This window comes from Lingula anatina, chromosome 7 (genome assembly GCF_051362555.1).
Source record: "Lingula anatina isolate TDL-2025a chromosome 7, LinAna3.0, whole genome shotgun sequence".
NCBI lineage: Eukaryota > Metazoa > Brachiopoda > Lingulata > Lingulida > Lingulidae > Lingula > Lingula anatina.
The window spans coordinates 4,862,775-4,881,187 of record NC_141773.1 but is presented as its reverse complement, the minus strand read 5'-3'; the positions used below and the strand labels follow the sequence as shown (position 1 = coordinate 4,881,187).

Here is an 18,413-nt window from a genome sequence, read left to right as displayed (position 1 = left end):
CACGATAAAAGTGCAGGCGATCCAGAGCAACCACTGCAAGCATTGCGTCGTGATCTTCGGTCTGCTCTAGCATTAGTAGCTGTAGAAGTCGATGGCGCATCCTTCTTGGAAGTGCCATTTTGGAAGCCAAAACAGTGAATGATGAAGATACTCGGTGCTCCCTTTATATTATTTATTATATATTATTATTTATTATATTATCCGTGCGTTCCACTTCCGTGCTTATTACGTTTCTCTTACGTTTCTCTTACTTCGTAAGTACGATTTCTGAAAACGTATGCTTCACTTGCATTACACGTATGATTATCTCACTCACTGTGTGCGACACAAGTACAGATCGTACGTGCTCCTTACTTCTTTCTACTCCCAAAAAAAGGCGTACAGACCACTTGCGGGCCCCACGTTTAGAGCTCGACACACCTACTCCTAAAGTACTTATTACTTCGTCCGCTGCGATTTAATTTTCATCCTGCGACAACGCTACGTCTGACAAGAACTCCGAGGACGCACGATCTCTAAGCACGCACGACGGGTTGTAAGAGAGGCTTTAGCTGTGAGGGCGCGCGCAGTACTCAACACGTAAAAGGCCCTTGCTCTTTCATTGTTCGCGACGTGCGTCTTGGACCACACACGTCCCGCTTGCGAACTCCTAGCGAGGTGAGCAAAGCAAAGCATCGCGCATTGCGACCGTGCGCAAACGTCTCGATTCCATAACTCGCCCGTACTCGCCCCATATAATACATTATAGCCTCTACGTGATATCGCTATTTGCAATACGCGATGCTTTCGAGATACGGGGCCCTGCATTGAAAAATTCATTGCGTTTAGTCTAGTTTATACATCACTAATCCCAAGTTGAGAGAGAGAACGAGTTGCAGTGTGTGTATGATATGCCCGGGTACGTGTGGATAGTCCTGATACAAAACAGCTTCATATGGATAGGCTTCGGTCGAAGTCATTGACCATGTCAGTGATAAATGACTATAAGTCTGTAATGGGGACATTTGACAGTTTATATCGCAACACAGAGCCACATGATTGTGTCATGCCACCAATTGCTTTAGAGAAGATGAACGTAAAAGCCCTTCAGAAAAAGTTTTGAATAGTTTGATAACTATACATTCTGATGTCGCTTGTATATTAATGTACTTTTTGAAAAATGTGAATTCCATAGCACACAATAGACGTGTTCTGACGGTTCGTGTATATCAAACAGGAAAAAAAACAGTGCCTATCTCTCTTTTCCAGTGGAAGAAATATAAGTAAATAAACAAATAAAGAAAGAAAATAATAACTAACTAACTAAATAAATAAATAAATAACGGTATACTGATGATGTTTTGAAAATCTCTTTAAGGCCTCTGTTTAGCCTCGGTCACAACCGGACGCACAAATTTTAGGATCGTACGTTCCCTGTGGATTTTGGGTTCAGTGGAAGCCGTTGAGTTCGTAGAGGTAGAGGAAATGTTGCGGTGGAAAGGCGCAAGTCTGCCTTGCGAGTCGCAGCGGCCTCGTGAGATGTCTTTACAAGCAGGGATCCCAATTAAGGGAACCGGAGGAGAAAGGACCGTGCCGTAAGCGAGCATCTATGACGTCGAGTGGTGTAAGACGTGAAGCTGCCTAGTCATTTCGAGCTGGAAGTACACGGCATGATTAGATAATATTTTTGTCTTTCGGTATTTAGAGCAGAGAATACTTGTAGAAATACGGAGTATATGATATGAACAAGTGTCACAAACCTTGAAGGTGGCCAATTGTGAGTGCGACGATTATACTCCTGGCGTGGAAGTGAGGCACGTGCGTTCGATTTTGTTCGTAAGTTGTGAGGGCGTGTGCCGTACTCAACACGCTAGCTACTTCATTGCTTGCGACCTACGTGTATATTTTTTAAGCTAGGAAGTAGCACTGAAACCAGGTGGTTAAGCTAACTCGTGCAGCCTCCATGTTTGTGATTACCAATCCCGTTTATGTTTTCCACATGTTAACTATCAACAGCATCATATTTTATTATGCTAGTTGATTTTTAATAGGTCCGAACTGGGAGCGACTCGTTAGAACCAGTTGGTCGCGTGTAAATACCGCCTAATGATGTTGTTTACAGACCCGAACCCGGATACAGATATAACAGCTCCTTAAAATAGCTTGACCTGTCATCTGATTTGGTCGAAATTACATAGTGTTGTACCGGTAAAGGTGTTCGGTCTTATCTATCTTGTTTTATAATAATATTTCAGCAAATAGTTTAAATTACGATGGCGATGGCACATCAAGGCACATGTACAGTTGTAAATAACACATTATGACGTTCAGTTCTTACATGAATAAAGGCAATCTTTTCTTTCATCGATGGATGGGTTTTCGTTAACATTACACACTCTCACATCTACTGGTTGTTTTTGTTTCGGTTTATAAATCTTAAAATTATCAAAATGAAAACAAGGGAATTCAAACGAACTTTAATATGTTGATGCTTTCAAGTGAAAGTGTTTATTTTTTAACAAGACAGATGAAACCGTTGGAGTTATCTTCTTAATAGTTTTTTCACCAGAAAATGGGAAAGAAAGATGAAGTACTTGCATATACAATGTTAAAAGCATTAGGCGCTATTTTTAATATTCAACGAAGAACTGGCGAGATGATTGTAAACATGCATACACATGTACGTAACAGCTACATATATGTAGTACATACTTGCTTAAATAGTATATTTCCTTTCATAGTAAAAATGAATTTATGTGCACGTGGAAGAAGTTGGCAGCATGTGTAATTCCAGGGCCGGATATCCTTGTAGGGGTGACAGCTTGATTTACTGCGACAAGGATGTGGGATGAGAAATTGACGACGTTTGACGCACCTGTCCGACATTCGGTGGCTTTATCTCGCGTGACGGGGGTTGGTCATTTCAAAATATTCGTGGGCTCCAAATGAAACAAAATGAAAATGTTGCTGCACCAGCGAGAAAGTTTCACCTGTGTAACACTCGGTGTAATTAGTTATATGGGTTTAAGGTAGTTGTATTTTTATAAATCTTGGAGAATTATTTATTCTCACCATCATCATGTGCACAAAAGCACGACATATACTAAATGTCAAGTAAATTATGGTATCCATACTTTATAAAGAAAGCCTACAGACCCATTTTACCACTTGTAACCCCACGTGTTTACTCTAACATGTATAAAAACAGTGCGATATAATATTTGCAGGTATTCAATATTGAATTTATTGTCAGTGATAATGGCGCTTATCAAGGGGATGCTTTTGATCCTGTTTCTTTCATGTTTGATACTGGTGAGTGACTGCGCTCATATAACTGAATAGATTATGCTTCATCTTCGATCCAAGCACAACTGTATATACCATTGTTGTCTAACTTATCAACAGAGGTGAGAAGACGAGGAGAAATGTTACAGACACCAAAAAAGATATTCTTACATGTAGGTATAAGTTCATGTTCGCAAGCAAGAATGACACTGTCACATAAAATATCATTCAATTTCATTTCAGTGCTCACAGGGAGAAGTTAAACAATGCACCAGTAATATACAATGCTTGCCTCGCGGTTTGTGTTGTGAATCCGGAAACCTGGTGAGAGGGAAAAGAGCTCTTAGCTTACTTGGCGGAAAGTGTGCTCTATTTAAGGAGGAGGGCGAACGTAAGTAACATCGCGAGGCTTGTTAAGTCAACGTAGTCTATCTCCTTTTTAATAGCTCTTGTTCGTTTAATCCCTATTACGTGTACGTTTAACTCTTAGTCGCCCCCCCCCCCCCGAAAAAAAAACTAAGGGGGCGAAATTATCAAATCAAAAATTGGATTAAGATTTCGAACACATATGCACGGACGGTTCATAACAATTATTTGTGAGTAGAAAAAAAATTAACACTTAACCCCAAGAAAATTAATTTGGGCTGTTAAAACAGTTTCAGAGCAAACTAGGTCCGCTGACAAGCAATATCATAGTCATAAAGTTGCCATTCATGATAGATCCATATATTTAGTTTACCTGTTGACTGTTTTGTCTGTTCACTCTGACAGACTTGGTCACAAACTGAATTACCTGTTCACTTGAAGGTGAACAGGTAATTATCTCAGTCTTGATGATCATTTGTTAGTCCTTCTCACCCCCAGGGTGGGATTGATCTATCAATAATGAAAACTTTCTGACTATGAAAACTGAGATCCAATGAAATTATTTTCACAAGCTAGATCATAGTTTCTAGCTTTTAAGATAAACTTATATGTATTTTTCCAGGATGTCATAGAAACAACGTGATTGCAGAACCTTCTGAGATGGAGATGCTGTGCCCGTGTAAATATGGTCTGACGTGTGAACCTAACGACGAGATGCCTCCCGTCTACGGTGAGTGCGGCCTACGTTGTGGAGTTTAAAATGCGTTGACAACACACATGAGTTGCTAATTAAGTGGCGCTTCTCGTGCGGTTAGATCGACGTATCTCGTGCGGTACGACTATAATCTCGTGAAACCAATTGATTGTCTTCAGCTGACCATAAAAAGTTAATCAAATGACGTGACTTGCTGTCGAAGGGGGGAGGGAGGGAGGTTAAAAGAAGGGAGGGTTATACTCACAATGAGCCAATCAAATGGTGCGATTTGTTTGATGTGCAGGATAAGGGCGGGGTTTCTGCTCACGATGAACCAATCGTAAGAGGTCTACCTAAATGAAATAAGCCGTGTTAACTTATGGCGACCACACCTTACTGGAAATGTGTTAAAAGTCGCTTTAGTACAACTAGATGTACATAAGTGACCATGCATTTAAACGGTCACAGTATATTTCAATATTAATGAAACACTTAAGACTTGATATAAAATATTAATGAAACACTAAAGGCTGAATTATCATAAACCGCACACAGTGATAAATCATTTTCTTCGTAGATGAAGGTTGTGTACAATTACTTACCTGAGTTTAGCTAATTATTTTCTATTTTGTATTTTCAGGTAACTGCGTGCCCATAAAATAAGGAGGCTCCCGCAGACCATGGGATAGTAGCTTTAGGGGCCACATGTAATAAGTCTAATGCTGTAATGTTATCCAATTTATATGCATTGTGCCATTTTTTAAGTTGATTTTAATTTCCTTACCAATTGTATCCGGACTGCACGGTTTGCTTTGTTATCCTTATGTGACGAAACATTAATTACAAAATTAATAAGCAAGCGAATAAAAATACTAAAACAAACTGAAACTGTGTCATTGTTTAATTTTTCCCGTTTAGTTATTTCATGATTTTGGTACTGTTGATTATTACGCTGTGGAATTTAAGATGTTTTATTAGTTTTGCACTTTATTATAGTATAAACGAACTTATTTGAATCCCATTGTTTAGATTGGAAATACAACACGAATAAATAAACAGATAGATAGATTCATTAATTAATAAGAAAAATCGATCAATCGCTGTCACATTTAAGTACATGTATGTCGCATTAATGTCTGACGCTTGCTGTAATACTTTGAGCATTAAATAAGTGTATGCTCATACAGCATATTCTGTATAAAAGATAGATGTCTAAGTCTAATTTATGGTGACAAGGTAGAACAAGTAGCCACAGCGTTTGAGTGTTTGCCCTACAGAATATTCTAAGTGACAGAAGAGACAATTATTATATGAAGCACGTATGTTTTGAAGGTATCATGGAAACTAGTATGCGGGACATTGGTAAACTGATCCTTTTATTTTTCTCTGAGATATGACCTTATATACCCTCATAGGTTACGTAATGTGCTGCGGCTTATCTGTATTACAGTAGCATTTCTATGACACCAAACTGCTGTGTAACATTTTTTTTCTGTAACTATGATTCATATTGAGCAAAAATGTTCATTAGCTATAGCTTGGTAGTTGGACCATAAATGAAAATGATCAAATACAAACCGAAAGTCTTTCATGCAGTTAGCCTACGACCAACCTGGACGTGCATTGTAGGCCTTCATCAAACTGATGTGAGATGTTGTTCTCTTTGATAATTTTCATTTATGATTCATATTATTATGCACTGTATAACAACACAGTTTCGTATTTCGCTGTCGACACCCTCACGAAACGAGGTTAGCATCTGCATAGATTGGAATATTAATATAAAACCAAGCAACGAATCCGCCTTCCATTTAAACCGCATTTCTGATCCTAAAGATGTCGTGGCTTACCGCTTTCGTGGTGTTGACTTATTTGTTGCTGGTAAGTTACGGGATAATATTCTAACAAAGGTGTTCTTCTGCTGAGCTGTCATAATGTCAAAGATGCAATGGTGCACAGGGACGGATCCAGGTTTATTTGAAGGGGGTTCCGCGGAATTTGGTATTTTAGAGGGCGAATGGTGCCATTTGGCACGATTTAAAACCATGATTCGGCTAGTCAAAATTTTCACGAGGGGATCATAGGTGTGATTTTTTTTCAGAAATCGAAAGGGGGGGGGGGGGTCAAGACCGCCACTGGTGCATTCTTCGAACTATTGGCGTTGTGAAGACTGAGTTTTAACTGTTTTTCTAGAATCTATCTCGTAACCTTGATTTATTGAATACTGAATGATCTCTTTCTCTCTCTCTCTTGTGTCTGTGTGTGTGTCTGTGTATGCTTGTAGAGAGGTAGGAATAACTGTTATCTGTATTTGTATTCCCTTCTTCCCATGTGCTTTCCAGTGTATTCATGGACTGGATACTGCTCCAAAGATCTGCTCCAAAAATGCCCAGTGCCTGCCTCATGGCATGTGTTGCGAGACAGGCGGTCCATTGCCGATAGGGAAACGTTCCCTTTATGAGGCAAAATGTGTACCATTCAAAGGAGAAGGCGAAGGTAATTATGAAAAATATTCCTCGTAATCTGTTTTTTTTTTTCAAAATCACCTTGTTTTTCATGTTTAGAAATGAATCAATTTTATAAAACAGGTGAGTTTTTGGAAGAAAGCCCATTTTTCAGTTACGTTGGGTAGACCTTCAACGGGCGATCTTCTCTTGACGAATATCCCACCACAGACAGCGAAACTTATCCCTCTCTTGTCCTATCACAGCACTCTTGAATGAGGTAAGCCTTGTGCCTGTGAGCATATCATTACTATGGACCTATTTAACGAATTTCTTTTTTTATTTTTTGGGCGCTGGTTAAAATCATGTCTTTTAGATCTAGTCGACTATTGCGCATTTAACTAAGCCCCTTGAACAAAGTATGATTGTATCGCCCAAGGCTTTTAGCCTCAGCAGTGACAAACGCCTAATTATGGATTTCAATTGCATTTCTTGTGGGTCCATTATTCTAGGAAACTCAGACCAAATGTCAACTGCTCGCGATCGTAGCCGGGCAAACCATATAACAGTCTAAGCTTAGCTCGAGAAGATAATAATTTTTGAAAACGGCCTCACTTGGTCTGGTTGATGGCAACGGCTAAGGTCGCTCCAGCCGGATGGGAAACATTGTAATATAATATAAACTCGTATCTGATACCTTTTAAAATTATCTCACTTACCTTCAAGGTTGTATTAGAGACAACACTGAGGCAGAACCTACCGAGATAGAGCTACTGTGCCCATGTGCAGATGGATTAGAGTGTGTACCTAACATGGAAATTCCCCCTATCTACGGTGAGGCATAGGCCTATATATTCAAAACTTCTAATGGTGAAATTATGTGTGTTCAGTTAGAGATGCGGTTCCGGAAGAGTAACACGGAGACCTTTGAAACCCAGCATGTCCGTTTTTACCAATGTTATGATAATTCTACCGAGTCTGTTGGCCAATATATGCAGAATGTAAACATATTCTATCGTATTGTTTCAGGCAATTGTTATCCGATAAAATAAGAAGACTAAGGCAGAGCAGACAAAATCCCATGATACAGCAAGGAAGACCTTGTTATAATCACACATTTATTTTATTTCTTTGGACAGCAGATTTCGATTTTATGTCAATGTTGTGCAGCGAAAAACATAGTAAAATAAATGATGATTCGGAAACAAAACTACAATGTTGACTTGATAAGAATGGAAATTGTTAAATCTAAACAGACATCCCCATCCCCATCTTCCACTTTCCGATCATTTCAGTACTGTACCTGATACAGTATAAAAGTAATTTAAATTGCTGAAATGTGTTAACATTAACATCAATCCCTGCATGCAAACAGCATTTGAGAAAGTTGCATTTCATGACGTCATTCATAGTGTCCTGTCTAATATGTTAAGGAATGAACCTCAACATCCTTTAATACTTGTACCTCATTTGTAGAACATCATACCAGTATGTGCATACTTGTCTTTTAAGGCATCTCATTATCACAAATTTGGCTTCAATATCATTGTGTGAATGTCAAATAAACATATATTTCCGTGGCAGCTGACTCCACTATGACGAAACAGAAATTACGGATTATGTTACATCGATTAAAGAGAACAGCTTGTTGTTGGCATTGATTTTGCCAATTTAGAATGCGCATTAGTGTAGCTTTGAGATGACAGTAAAACTGGTCAATTAATTCATATACGTGTAAAAATAGGTGCGGAATACCACCTCACCTTATAATGGAACTGCAACATACTTTAGCTCATCCATACACCATGTTTAACATCCGCTATTGGGTTTTGCTCAACTGTCACAATTTACTGACAGCTGCCGTCGCAACTGTCACAGTTTATTGACAGGTGCTGTTACAACTGTCACAGTTTACTGACAGGTGCTGTTACAACTGCCACAATTAACTGACAGGTGCTGTCACAACTGAAACAATAACCACCCTGACCGACCACCTTGATAACTATAGCCATTACCGCAAAGACGAAAAATCACCAATATATGTTATCAAGGTAGGTCCCTGTATAGTATGTAGAATGTATAACAGCCGTATCGTGGCACCTGAGTACTCTGTATGTCTCTGCTGTTTTCACTATTATTGCAGTTAAAAATGCATACTTACCTAACATGACATTCCATTGTTACATGCGTATCTTATGAGAAGTATCATGATAAAAATCACGGAATGGTTATTAATCTGTTGCTCGTGTGTATATTTTGATTTAATTGCAATGTATTAAGCTTTATATCGAACATGTATATGTATGTTTTGAAGTCTCCAGTTATACTGTAAATGACACACATGCTGGCATTAGAGAGGTGACCTCTTAACCTTCACTGCACATACCCTGTATGTCATACATCTGATATATTTTACAATACAGGCGCATACCTTGTTAAATATATATTGATCGTTTTTCTACATTATCTTAATATATATCTTATTATCTTATAATATTATCTTATTAACAGCTAGATGGAGCCACCGGGGCTAGGATGACTTTTGAGCCAGAATCTGTTAACGACTGTAACACACTTTGATATTTAAGAATGTACAGGTTGAAGTGACTTGCGGTTTTCATGGCATTTTTTTCCCTTTTTGCTTTCTTGAGTTTTTTCCTTTTTTATATTACCTGCTGTATTATCCACAGTTTAATAAGGCGTCCTTGCACGCGCAGTCACATCGGTCACTGTTGCCGTTTCACTGTGGTATATTACACTGCATGGTGTAATTAGCATAGAACACTATATCCCGGAATACGAGCAAAAATAGCATCACTGAACAGATGGCGACAGCGACGTTGCAGCATTTGATGTCATCTTGGAGGGCATTGGCTTTTAGTTTTTGAATCACATCGCACATGCAGCGTTTGAGTCAGATCTAAATTAAGATGAAAAAATTTTCCAATGCTGTTGCATTTATTTCTTGGCCAATGCGTGTGTGTGTGTGTGTGTGTGTGTGTATGTGTGTGTGTGCGTGCAATGAGGCATGTTTTCTTTTTTTTATCTTCATTCCTTTGATAAATATACCGGTATCAGTAAGGCCACACTGATCTGCATGCATTACTTTTCAACGGTTCTAAAATTATAATAAAAAATAAAATGAAATAAAATGAAATAAAAATAAAAATAATAAAATAAAATAAACAAATTAAATGAAATAAGAAAAGAAAAAATACCTCATAACTCCGGAACTGACTGTTGTCACTGTCAGTTCCCTGAAAATGCCTCAAAAGTCTGGGTTTTTGCAAAACTCGTTTATCTCCCACCAGAAAACCTGCTGAAATTGCGGCAAAACGAACCCTCTGCACACACGGACTGCCGCCCAGCGCGATTACCAAGATAGCGGCTCGGCTGTCGTCGCCATCGTCAATACAGGGGGTGGGGTTGGGGTTGTCTTATTATAACAAAAACCTGTGTTTACAAACATTGCTGTTTATTGTAAAATTTTAATTCTTAGCCAAAAATGACACTGAAACAGCGCTTAAATCTGGGACACAGATATATAATACAAATCCTTTTTATGCAGCTGTACATTATGAAAAAGAAAGCCTTCGGAATAGTTTTGTTATGTGTTTGTTGGTCATCTAATGGATCGTTTACGGCAAACACACTAGAGAAAACAAAAATGGCTCTTCGTCTCAAATTTTGGTGGGTAAAGAAAACGGGTTGTTGTGAGTTACCATCATCTAATCGTTTAATTTCGGGATTTAAATACCCGAAATACACTCTGCTTTTAGTAAAAAACAATGTTTAAGGAACTCTTGTCATTTGAGCATACGACCCAATCCTGTTCCGTTTCCTTCAGACATGCATGACAGCGAAACCACAGCTAGCGTGTAGTTTCTTTTCCCCATTCAGACTTCGCGTAAATAGTGGAGATTTCCATTGATGACGCAATGAACCGGTCACATGAATATTAAATGGCATTTATTAAATTAGCTATAGCTGGTTCCCATTTTTTTGCTTGTAAATCACGAAAAACAATTTCATGTCGTCGTTGTTTAACCGCTGATTCAGGATCGCAACGTACTCTCCCATCTCTGTGAAGTTACAGGTAAGTGTTCTTTTCCCTGACCATATTTTTGTGTTTAATGTTACATAATTATTTCCAAACTTAATGAATATAATGCACATGCGGTAAATATTCTAAGCGGAAAGCGTGCTCACAAGGTCGGCACCAGTTGACATGTTGGTGTCCATGTCCTAATGTTGTTATCCAATATTGTGGACTTTTTGAAGGCTTGTCGCGCCATCTATAAGAGATAATTGCAGTACGCGGTAGACGCACACGCTATTATACTAGGCAGGTGGCCTTTAACGAGCACATCCTAATGCTAAATGTGTGTAAATTTGGTGACATTTGATGGCGTCTTTTTAATTCAATAGACATTTCTTTACGTCTATGGAAGTCACAGTGAAACATTGGATCTGAGGGGGTACCTGTTATAAATTTTACTAAATGTTATAAAATGTGCATCTTTTTGCCACTATTTTGTATTTTCTAAACCATTAATGATGTTAGAAACGGTATCTGGGATAATAATAATAATAATAATAATAATAATAATAATTTATTTGCTAAAATCGCAACCCAAAGGTTGAAGTTTTACAATGTAGCATAAATAAAATCATAAGGTAATTAAAAGTAACTAAAAATTATAAACTAAAAGACCAAAACTTTAAAACAAGACTTATAAGACAGTTTGGGCAGTTTAGAAAAAGCACCGTTTATAACAATTTACAATTGCGAGGTATTCATTTGTAAATATAAGTACATGGAAATGGGGCTGGGACAACCTTTTTGACCAATGTTGTATAATTGCTTTGAATGCACATAATCCGTGTCATACCTTTATGTAACAGAATGCATACTTTTTGGGATATTGCAATAATTTCACTTTATTCGGAAAGATAAATTATATCTAAAATCGTTCAGAGTTACGGGAGTACTGTCGATACACCGTATTATTTTTTAGCTATGTGCTTCTGAACTTCGAGTCAGTCGTGCAATGGAGTTCAACACAGGTGAATTACTATCGAGGCAATGAGAAATGGAGAACTCATATCGTAAATTAATTTCTCAACGGTTTTTGATAGAGTACTTTTTTCACCGCAGGAAATTGATTAAATTTCCAGGAAATTGTGCACTTCATATGGTCTTAAGAACACTGTAAATGTGTGCCTATGGCGCAGGGACAGGGCACTTTTGTTGAATTAAAGTGAACGCGGCATGGACGGCAATTTTATTTCCAAGGCCAGCGCGACAGGGCAGTGGAACAACCTCCAGCGCTGCTCAGGGTAAGTGAGCTTAGGTTACGGCGGCATTGTATGTGGGGATTGCAATGCGCTCAAATCCACGGTTTATGGCATTTTCCGTCTTATTCAAGCAAAACAGTAAAGTTTCCGCTTTAAGGGATGCGAGTTTCAAGCAGTGTGCGCGAAGAATTAACTGTAGGTCACTTACCATTTTTCAAAATTGGTGTTTCGTAGCAATTTGAGAAGCGAATGTATTTTTTCTGGGCCAAAGTGTTTGTGTGTGTGTGTGTGTGTGTGTGTGTGTGTGACGCGTGTGTCTTTGTGTGCATTGGTCATGTTTTCTTTCCTTATCTTCATTACTTTGAGAAAATATATGGGTGTCAATAAGGACATACTGATTTCATTTTATGGATGCCAAAAAAATCGGAACTTAGGATCTGACTGTCTGTGCCCACAGAAAATGCCAAAAAAGGCCTCGGTCATCGAAAATCCCACTTTTATTCTACCCAAAAGCCTGCTGAATTTGAGACAGAACATATGCACTACAATGATGGCAGTTGCATCGTCGTCGTCGTTCAGGAGAAGGCGCAGGGGGGGGGGGGGGATTATAGATTGGCATGCAGTGACCAGTGGGGTATCACGTCTGTTCAAGTACTAGTATACAAGAGACTGGCGGCGGTGAGTGAATATTGTCCAGACAACTTCAAAGACGTCCTTACCAGAGAGGCTCACACACGTTTCGTTTTTAACAAAGGGAGAAAGGGAGAGGCGTTGAGGCATATGGTGGCCTTAAAGCGGTCGTTTGTATATATAATGCGAAGATGTTTGAATGATACACAGATAAAGCAAACGATCAAGAGCTAATTCTTTAATATTTTTTAGCGAGAAAAAATTGTTACCTCCGACAAGGAGGTTATGTTTTTGGTTCCGTTAGTTTGTCTGTCTGTCTGTCTGTTGGCAACATTACAGAAAAAGTTATGGACCGAAATTTTCAGGAACTGTCAGAAGTTGGCCATGGAACAGATGATTAGTTTTTGGTGGTGATTCGTATCAATGATCAAAAATCAAGATCATTATAGAATGAAAATTTAAGGGTGAAACGGCATTGGGTGGAGACTTTGCTGCCTTGGCGGAGATCTGCGCTCTCGGAGTTCTTTTCTTGTTTAATACAGTGTTTTGTGGTTTCATTTGCGTTTTAAGATGTGTATTTCTTTACTAAAGCAGCGTTGTTTGCTGTTTGATACAGTGTTTTGTGGTTTCATTTGCATTTTAAGATGTGTATTTCTTTACTATTAAAGCAGCGTTGTTTGCTGCTTGATAGTGTTTTGTGGTTTCATTTGTTTTAAGATGTATTCTTTAATAAAGCAGCGTTGTTTGCTGCTTTTTTCGCCATCTCACATTTGCTTTGGGGTCTCTTGAGGAAATTAGCCATGACATAAAACATTGTGGCCTCTCTGAACACTAAGACACTCTTTATGTGCATGTATTCAGTTTTATTCCGATCATATATTTTGTAAATTCGATAACCCTTTACATTTCATGCATATCTTTTCTTTTCTTAAATAATTTATAATGACCTTGTGACAAACTATAGCTGAAATATTTGGCGTGCAGAGACACTTAACAACATAATATGACGTTGCACAAAGTTTGTATATAGTAAATCGAAACTTCTTGCACAATTGCAAGGACAGACATGCTGTCTGAAAAAAAAAAAAAAAAAAACAACTAAAGGCGATGACCTGGGGAAAAGACAAACTACGCACTGAGCACTTTTTTCTGTGGGTTTCAGCTGCATTTTCATTTATAATGAAAGTGTCCGTTTTTCTATTGTATATATGGCTCGCATCGCTCACAAAATATATACCGGTCTTCTGCCCCGCTCCTAAAGAATAGCAAATCATTAAATAGTGAAACAAAGACGTTAACATTTCGCAGCATAATGGTCTTAAGGCAACATGAGTGTCACCGTCAAAAGTCTACACCCTAATCGGTTTGCTCCAAAGGCAATTAGCGTTTTTGCAGAGATTAAATCGCTTTCGAAAAACCACAATAATTTCATATCTCCTTTGATTATTTGCTATAATATAAATATATCACAAACCCAAGTGTATATCAAGTTAACTCTTTTATCTTAATCAGGTTTATTTTGAAGAAAATTTAGGGTAAGCAATGAATCACGTTGGTGCTCTGACGGAATGTATCATGTGTTATATACTGGTGACCCCCTACCAGGGACACATAGAGATGGTATCTCTATACCTATCATAATAATACCAAGTTGACAGTTGAAACGTTTACAAATTACACTTTACAGACTCTGTAGTAGTTTTACATATATGTTTATATGAAATACATCGACATTAAAGTTCATTAGGCATGACGACTGAGAGATAAAACCAGAATAATACGACTATTGTTATTGATAGGCATTTCGTCCCTTAATATCCGGTAATGGGTCTTAGGAATAATTCGCTCATTACAAGTATCTACACATATTTATGTGGCTTATTCTGTGCTTTTTTCTGTCCAGCAAGAAATTTAGCAAAAATGTTTAGGAACAAATAGGCCCGACATACGACATATACCATAAGGTATTGCGCGTTACAGAGAGGGAAATCAATATATTAGTATGATCATAATATCTCGTTATAATAACAAAATCAACAATAATAACATTTTCAGTCTAATAATGTTCAAAAGACCTTACAAAAATGAGTACCTAAGTATAAAATATAATGTTATATGATAACATATATAATATGAAAAATGAAAAAATGAAAAAACAAAAAGTTAAAGATTGCGATTCTAGATAATAACAGTCTGATTCTCAAAAAAAAAAAAAAAAAAAATGCAATAACCAATAATATAACCAATAACAATAAATCCTTAAAAAAAGATGAACTTTTTCAATTGACTGGATAACAAATGAATTTGTTTCATGTATCTGTCATGTATTTCATGTCATCAATTTTAAAGTCAGTGTGAGTCTATCTCTTACAGAAGCGTAGAAACTGTGCATTAAACTCCGCTTTCTTCAATACCTATACCATTATATACACTGCACCCTTTTCGCTTTAAGTACTCCCTATAATGTCGTTTAGGCTTAGAAAAAAATAATTCGATGCAAGGCAAATACCAATTCCAATCAATTTAAGGTTCATTTATTTCCCGCCAAATTCCACAACATAATTACCTCATGCTCTACATAGAACCGTTAGATATTTTACGCCCAAAAAGGCTCCCAATAGCAGCCCTATAATTGTTGTTCAAGAATCCATATACTATCGGATTAAGACCGCACCCTAACCAAAACATCTTCTTACATATAAAGGTCGTTGTCGCAAGCCAAGTGGCACCATTATTATTGTTACCAGATATCCACAACATGAGTGGGTACGGACAATAACATAAGACATACACGCATTCTGTTCTCAAAATTACTTTGAATAGTTGGAATTCCTTTTTTGTTTGGTTTTCTATTTCTCTTGGGCTCGACGAGTTCTTTGCCATGTTTTTTCCCATACGGTGCACATGGCTGAAAATTGCTGTATAACAACCAACCGATATGAACAATGCAATAAAGATCTGGTAAGAACTCACACGAAACACCACAGGGTGCAGGAGAGTTTCTATTTTACAGTCATCCCCGGGTGACCAAACCACCCAAATCCAATTTAAGCTGACCAGAATTAACCGAAAAACGTAGATGGCAATGCAACCTATTGTAACCTTTTTTTTCGACAAAACGGAGTCATACCTCTTCGACTGGCATATTTTGAAGAATCTCTCCACGGCTATAAAGACCATATGTATGATCCCCGTGGTGGTGAGAAGAGACCCTACAGATACTCTAACGAAACAGAAATAGATATTGTTCTTCATTGGTTCTAAAGCGGGGACGATGTGGATAAGATGCAGTCCCACGGTGTTGAAAGGGAAGTGTACACACGCCACGAGGAGGTCAGCCACAGACAGACTGAATATGATAATGTTGGTCTGCGTGCGCAACCGAGGGCACTTGATAAAGGCCGCCATGACCACAAGATTGGCAACAGCACACAGAGCAGCCACGACAAAGTTGATGACAATAATAGGCACGCAGCCAATATTGAAGCAAGGGTCATTTGTTGAGTTTATATTAACAGTTTGAAAATCTGTCTCATTCCTTTCCAAAACAGTTCCACTAATGCTGTTTGTGGTACTTAAATTCATAATAAATCCAGTAGTTACTTCCGAATGACTCATCAAATCCACGTTTGAAACGCTGGAACTGTTGACTGCATCATTCCAAGGAGCACCGCCTTTTGTTGTTGCAAGAAGTGACCAGTGGGATGTTTGTCCTGTCCCTGGCCAGGTCATGATTCAGTGCGCTGTTTCTGTTACCAAACCTTGAAACGATATTTGTATGTTTTTTTCTAAAACAAAAGACCAAAATATATACCATTACTTTGTCAAAGGATTTGAATGCCCATAATTTGTACCATACCTTAAAATAGCAAAATGTTTCCTGACATTGCACAACTTTCACTTTATAAGTCAAGATATAAGATATCTAAAATCGTTCCCAGAATTACTATCGTTGTATTTTTAAGTATATGCTTACGGATTTCGAACCACTCACCTAAAGGAGATTGACACAGGTGAATGAGACACGGAGAACTCGAATAGATAGATGGTACATTTATTCCATGTATGCTTTTAGGTGTATGTGGGTGATGGCAATAAACGCAAGTCCTTGGTTTAGGTTATTTTCCATTATATTTTAATCAAAACAGTACCATTTTTGCTTCAAAGAATGCAAATCGGTAGGCATTATTTTAAAATTTTAAAGACTTTGAAGTTTCGTTTTAGTAAATTTCCTGTTTCAAATATTACGAATCCTCCCACTGGCAAAGTACTCTCGGCTCATATTACTGTAACATACTAGACTATTGCCATTACTGGCAGTGCTGTACAGGCTATTGTATATCTGTAATTGCTAAGAAGACAACTCTGGTTAAATAAAATAAATACACAATGTCTTTAAAAAGGATAAGATGCTGGTGTTTTTTTCTTACCTGAGTGATATTGGATGCCGTGTTCTGCAAGCTTCACTCTCACTCAGAACGGCCAACGCTAAAACCATGGGTAGGGTCCAGATCTAGAACACATATTATTGTCTTATAAGACCAAGCAAATAATTGCACTTGCATTACACTTGCTTGAGGCGTGCGAATTAATTTTCACGACAATCTGTAATATACAGTATTATCTCTGTCCTCCACGAATGCAGTTTTGCTTTGGTTCTTATTCCGTCTGTCCTCTGTCGACAAAAAATAATTATCTCGTCACGCAAATGCTGCACATCAGAACCTTTCGCCAGTATGATGGTAAATACATAATATAAGAGTATAATGCAAAACATAGCCAAATTATACCCCTCTTACAAAAAAAAAAAAACTTTTTGTTGGTTGGTTTGTGATAAGCCGCTGTTATAGGGGCCGCCTCCTAGGGCAATTGTTTTGAATGTTGGCACTTTCATCAATGCTTTTTAATTATTAACTTTTACCAATGTTTAATGGTCACAATTTCAAATTGTGCTTCTTTAGATTTAGATATTCTCAGACCAATTCATTTTACAGAGAAATTTACACAACAAGCAACTGAATGAGAATTGATTTAACGCACTGTATCATGATTTTGATAGAAACTTGTACAAGTGCCGTTAATCTTATTTGATGCATGTAAATATTTGCCATACGATTTAGATGATCAATAAATGGTTTTGCATGAGTTTTTTCCCCTTCATCGAATCGTCCCTACAGGAACACTGGTTCTAGGTCACCATAACACTGATATTAACAAAGCTACATAATAATGCCGTAGGTATGTATGTTATCATTTGCCTGTTGAACCCCTATTGTATGATATGTATGCCAGAGACAACCTGCCTTCGTTAATTAACAGAATGTACGTGGTTTGTCGCTAACCCGATATCTATTATTTCTTAGACAATGCAGTGATAAAAATCGATGCAACGATGCGACATGCTGTGATTTTATGATCATTTCTATTTACTCAGAAAGGGCTAAATAACGTTAAGAATGGTCTTGACAGTTCTAGTTTTGGAGGTTCTATAAGAGCTAGAATATCAGAATAAGTGCACTTTAACATATCGTAGGCCAAATATCAGATTTAATGTCGTATTGGATAAACTATATAAGCTCTCTTAATCAAGTTCAAAAGGAACTGGTGTATCTCTTGCAATTTTGGAAATAAAGGGAATGGTTTATGAAAGGGTATATAATTGAAAAATATATATATATAAATAATAATTGGTTCATCTCCATTTCGAACCTGATTGA

The 18,413-nt window shown here is 37.7% G+C and overlaps 1 protein-coding gene across 3 annotated transcripts; it reads left to right on the top strand.

The window, feature by feature from the left end:
- The first annotated feature begins 1,503 nt into the window (after positions 1-1,503).
- Positions 1,504-7,978, top strand: LOC106174360 (uncharacterized). Of its 3 annotated transcripts, XM_087017913.1 has the most exons (7): positions 2,520-3,008; positions 3,207-3,437; positions 4,253-4,360; positions 4,965-6,205; positions 6,667-6,820; positions 7,495-7,602; positions 7,798-7,978. In XM_087017913.1, the coding sequence occupies exons 4-7, from the start codon at positions 6,161-6,163 to the stop codon at positions 7,818-7,820; spliced, it is 330 nt and encodes a 109-aa protein (XP_086874039.1). In that variant the 5' UTR covers positions 2,520-3,008; positions 3,207-3,437; positions 4,253-4,360; positions 4,965-6,160; the 3' UTR covers positions 7,821-7,978. The 3 variants fall into 3 exon arrangements, with proteins under 3 accessions (XP_013411355.2, XP_086874039.1, XP_086874038.1); XM_013555901.3 differs by lacking the exons at positions 2,520-3,008; positions 6,667-6,820; positions 7,495-7,602; positions 7,798-7,978 and adding exons at positions 1,504-1,574; positions 3,508-3,655 and having other exon boundaries at positions 3,207-3,291; positions 4,965-5,212; XM_087017912.1 differs by lacking the exons at positions 6,667-6,820; positions 7,495-7,602; positions 7,798-7,978 and adding an exon at positions 3,508-3,655 and having other exon boundaries at positions 2,983-3,008; positions 3,207-3,291; positions 4,965-5,212.
- Positions 7,979-18,413: the final 10,435 nt, after the last annotated feature.

Excerpts from the sequence above, each read along its gene's own strand:
- LOC106174360 (XM_013555901.3), top strand. The coding sequence starts at position 1,519 with ATGTCTTTACAAGCAGGGATCCCAATTAAGGGAACCGGAGGAGAAAGG. Across the intron at positions 3,292-3,507 it reads TTCTTTCATGTTTGATACTG|TGCTCACAGGGAGAAGTTAA; the intron begins GTGAGTGACTGC and ends ATTTCATTTCAG. Across the intron at positions 4,361-4,964 it reads CGAGATGCCTCCCGTCTACG|GTAACTGCGTGCCCATAAAA; the intron begins GTGAGTGCGGCC and ends TTGTATTTTCAG.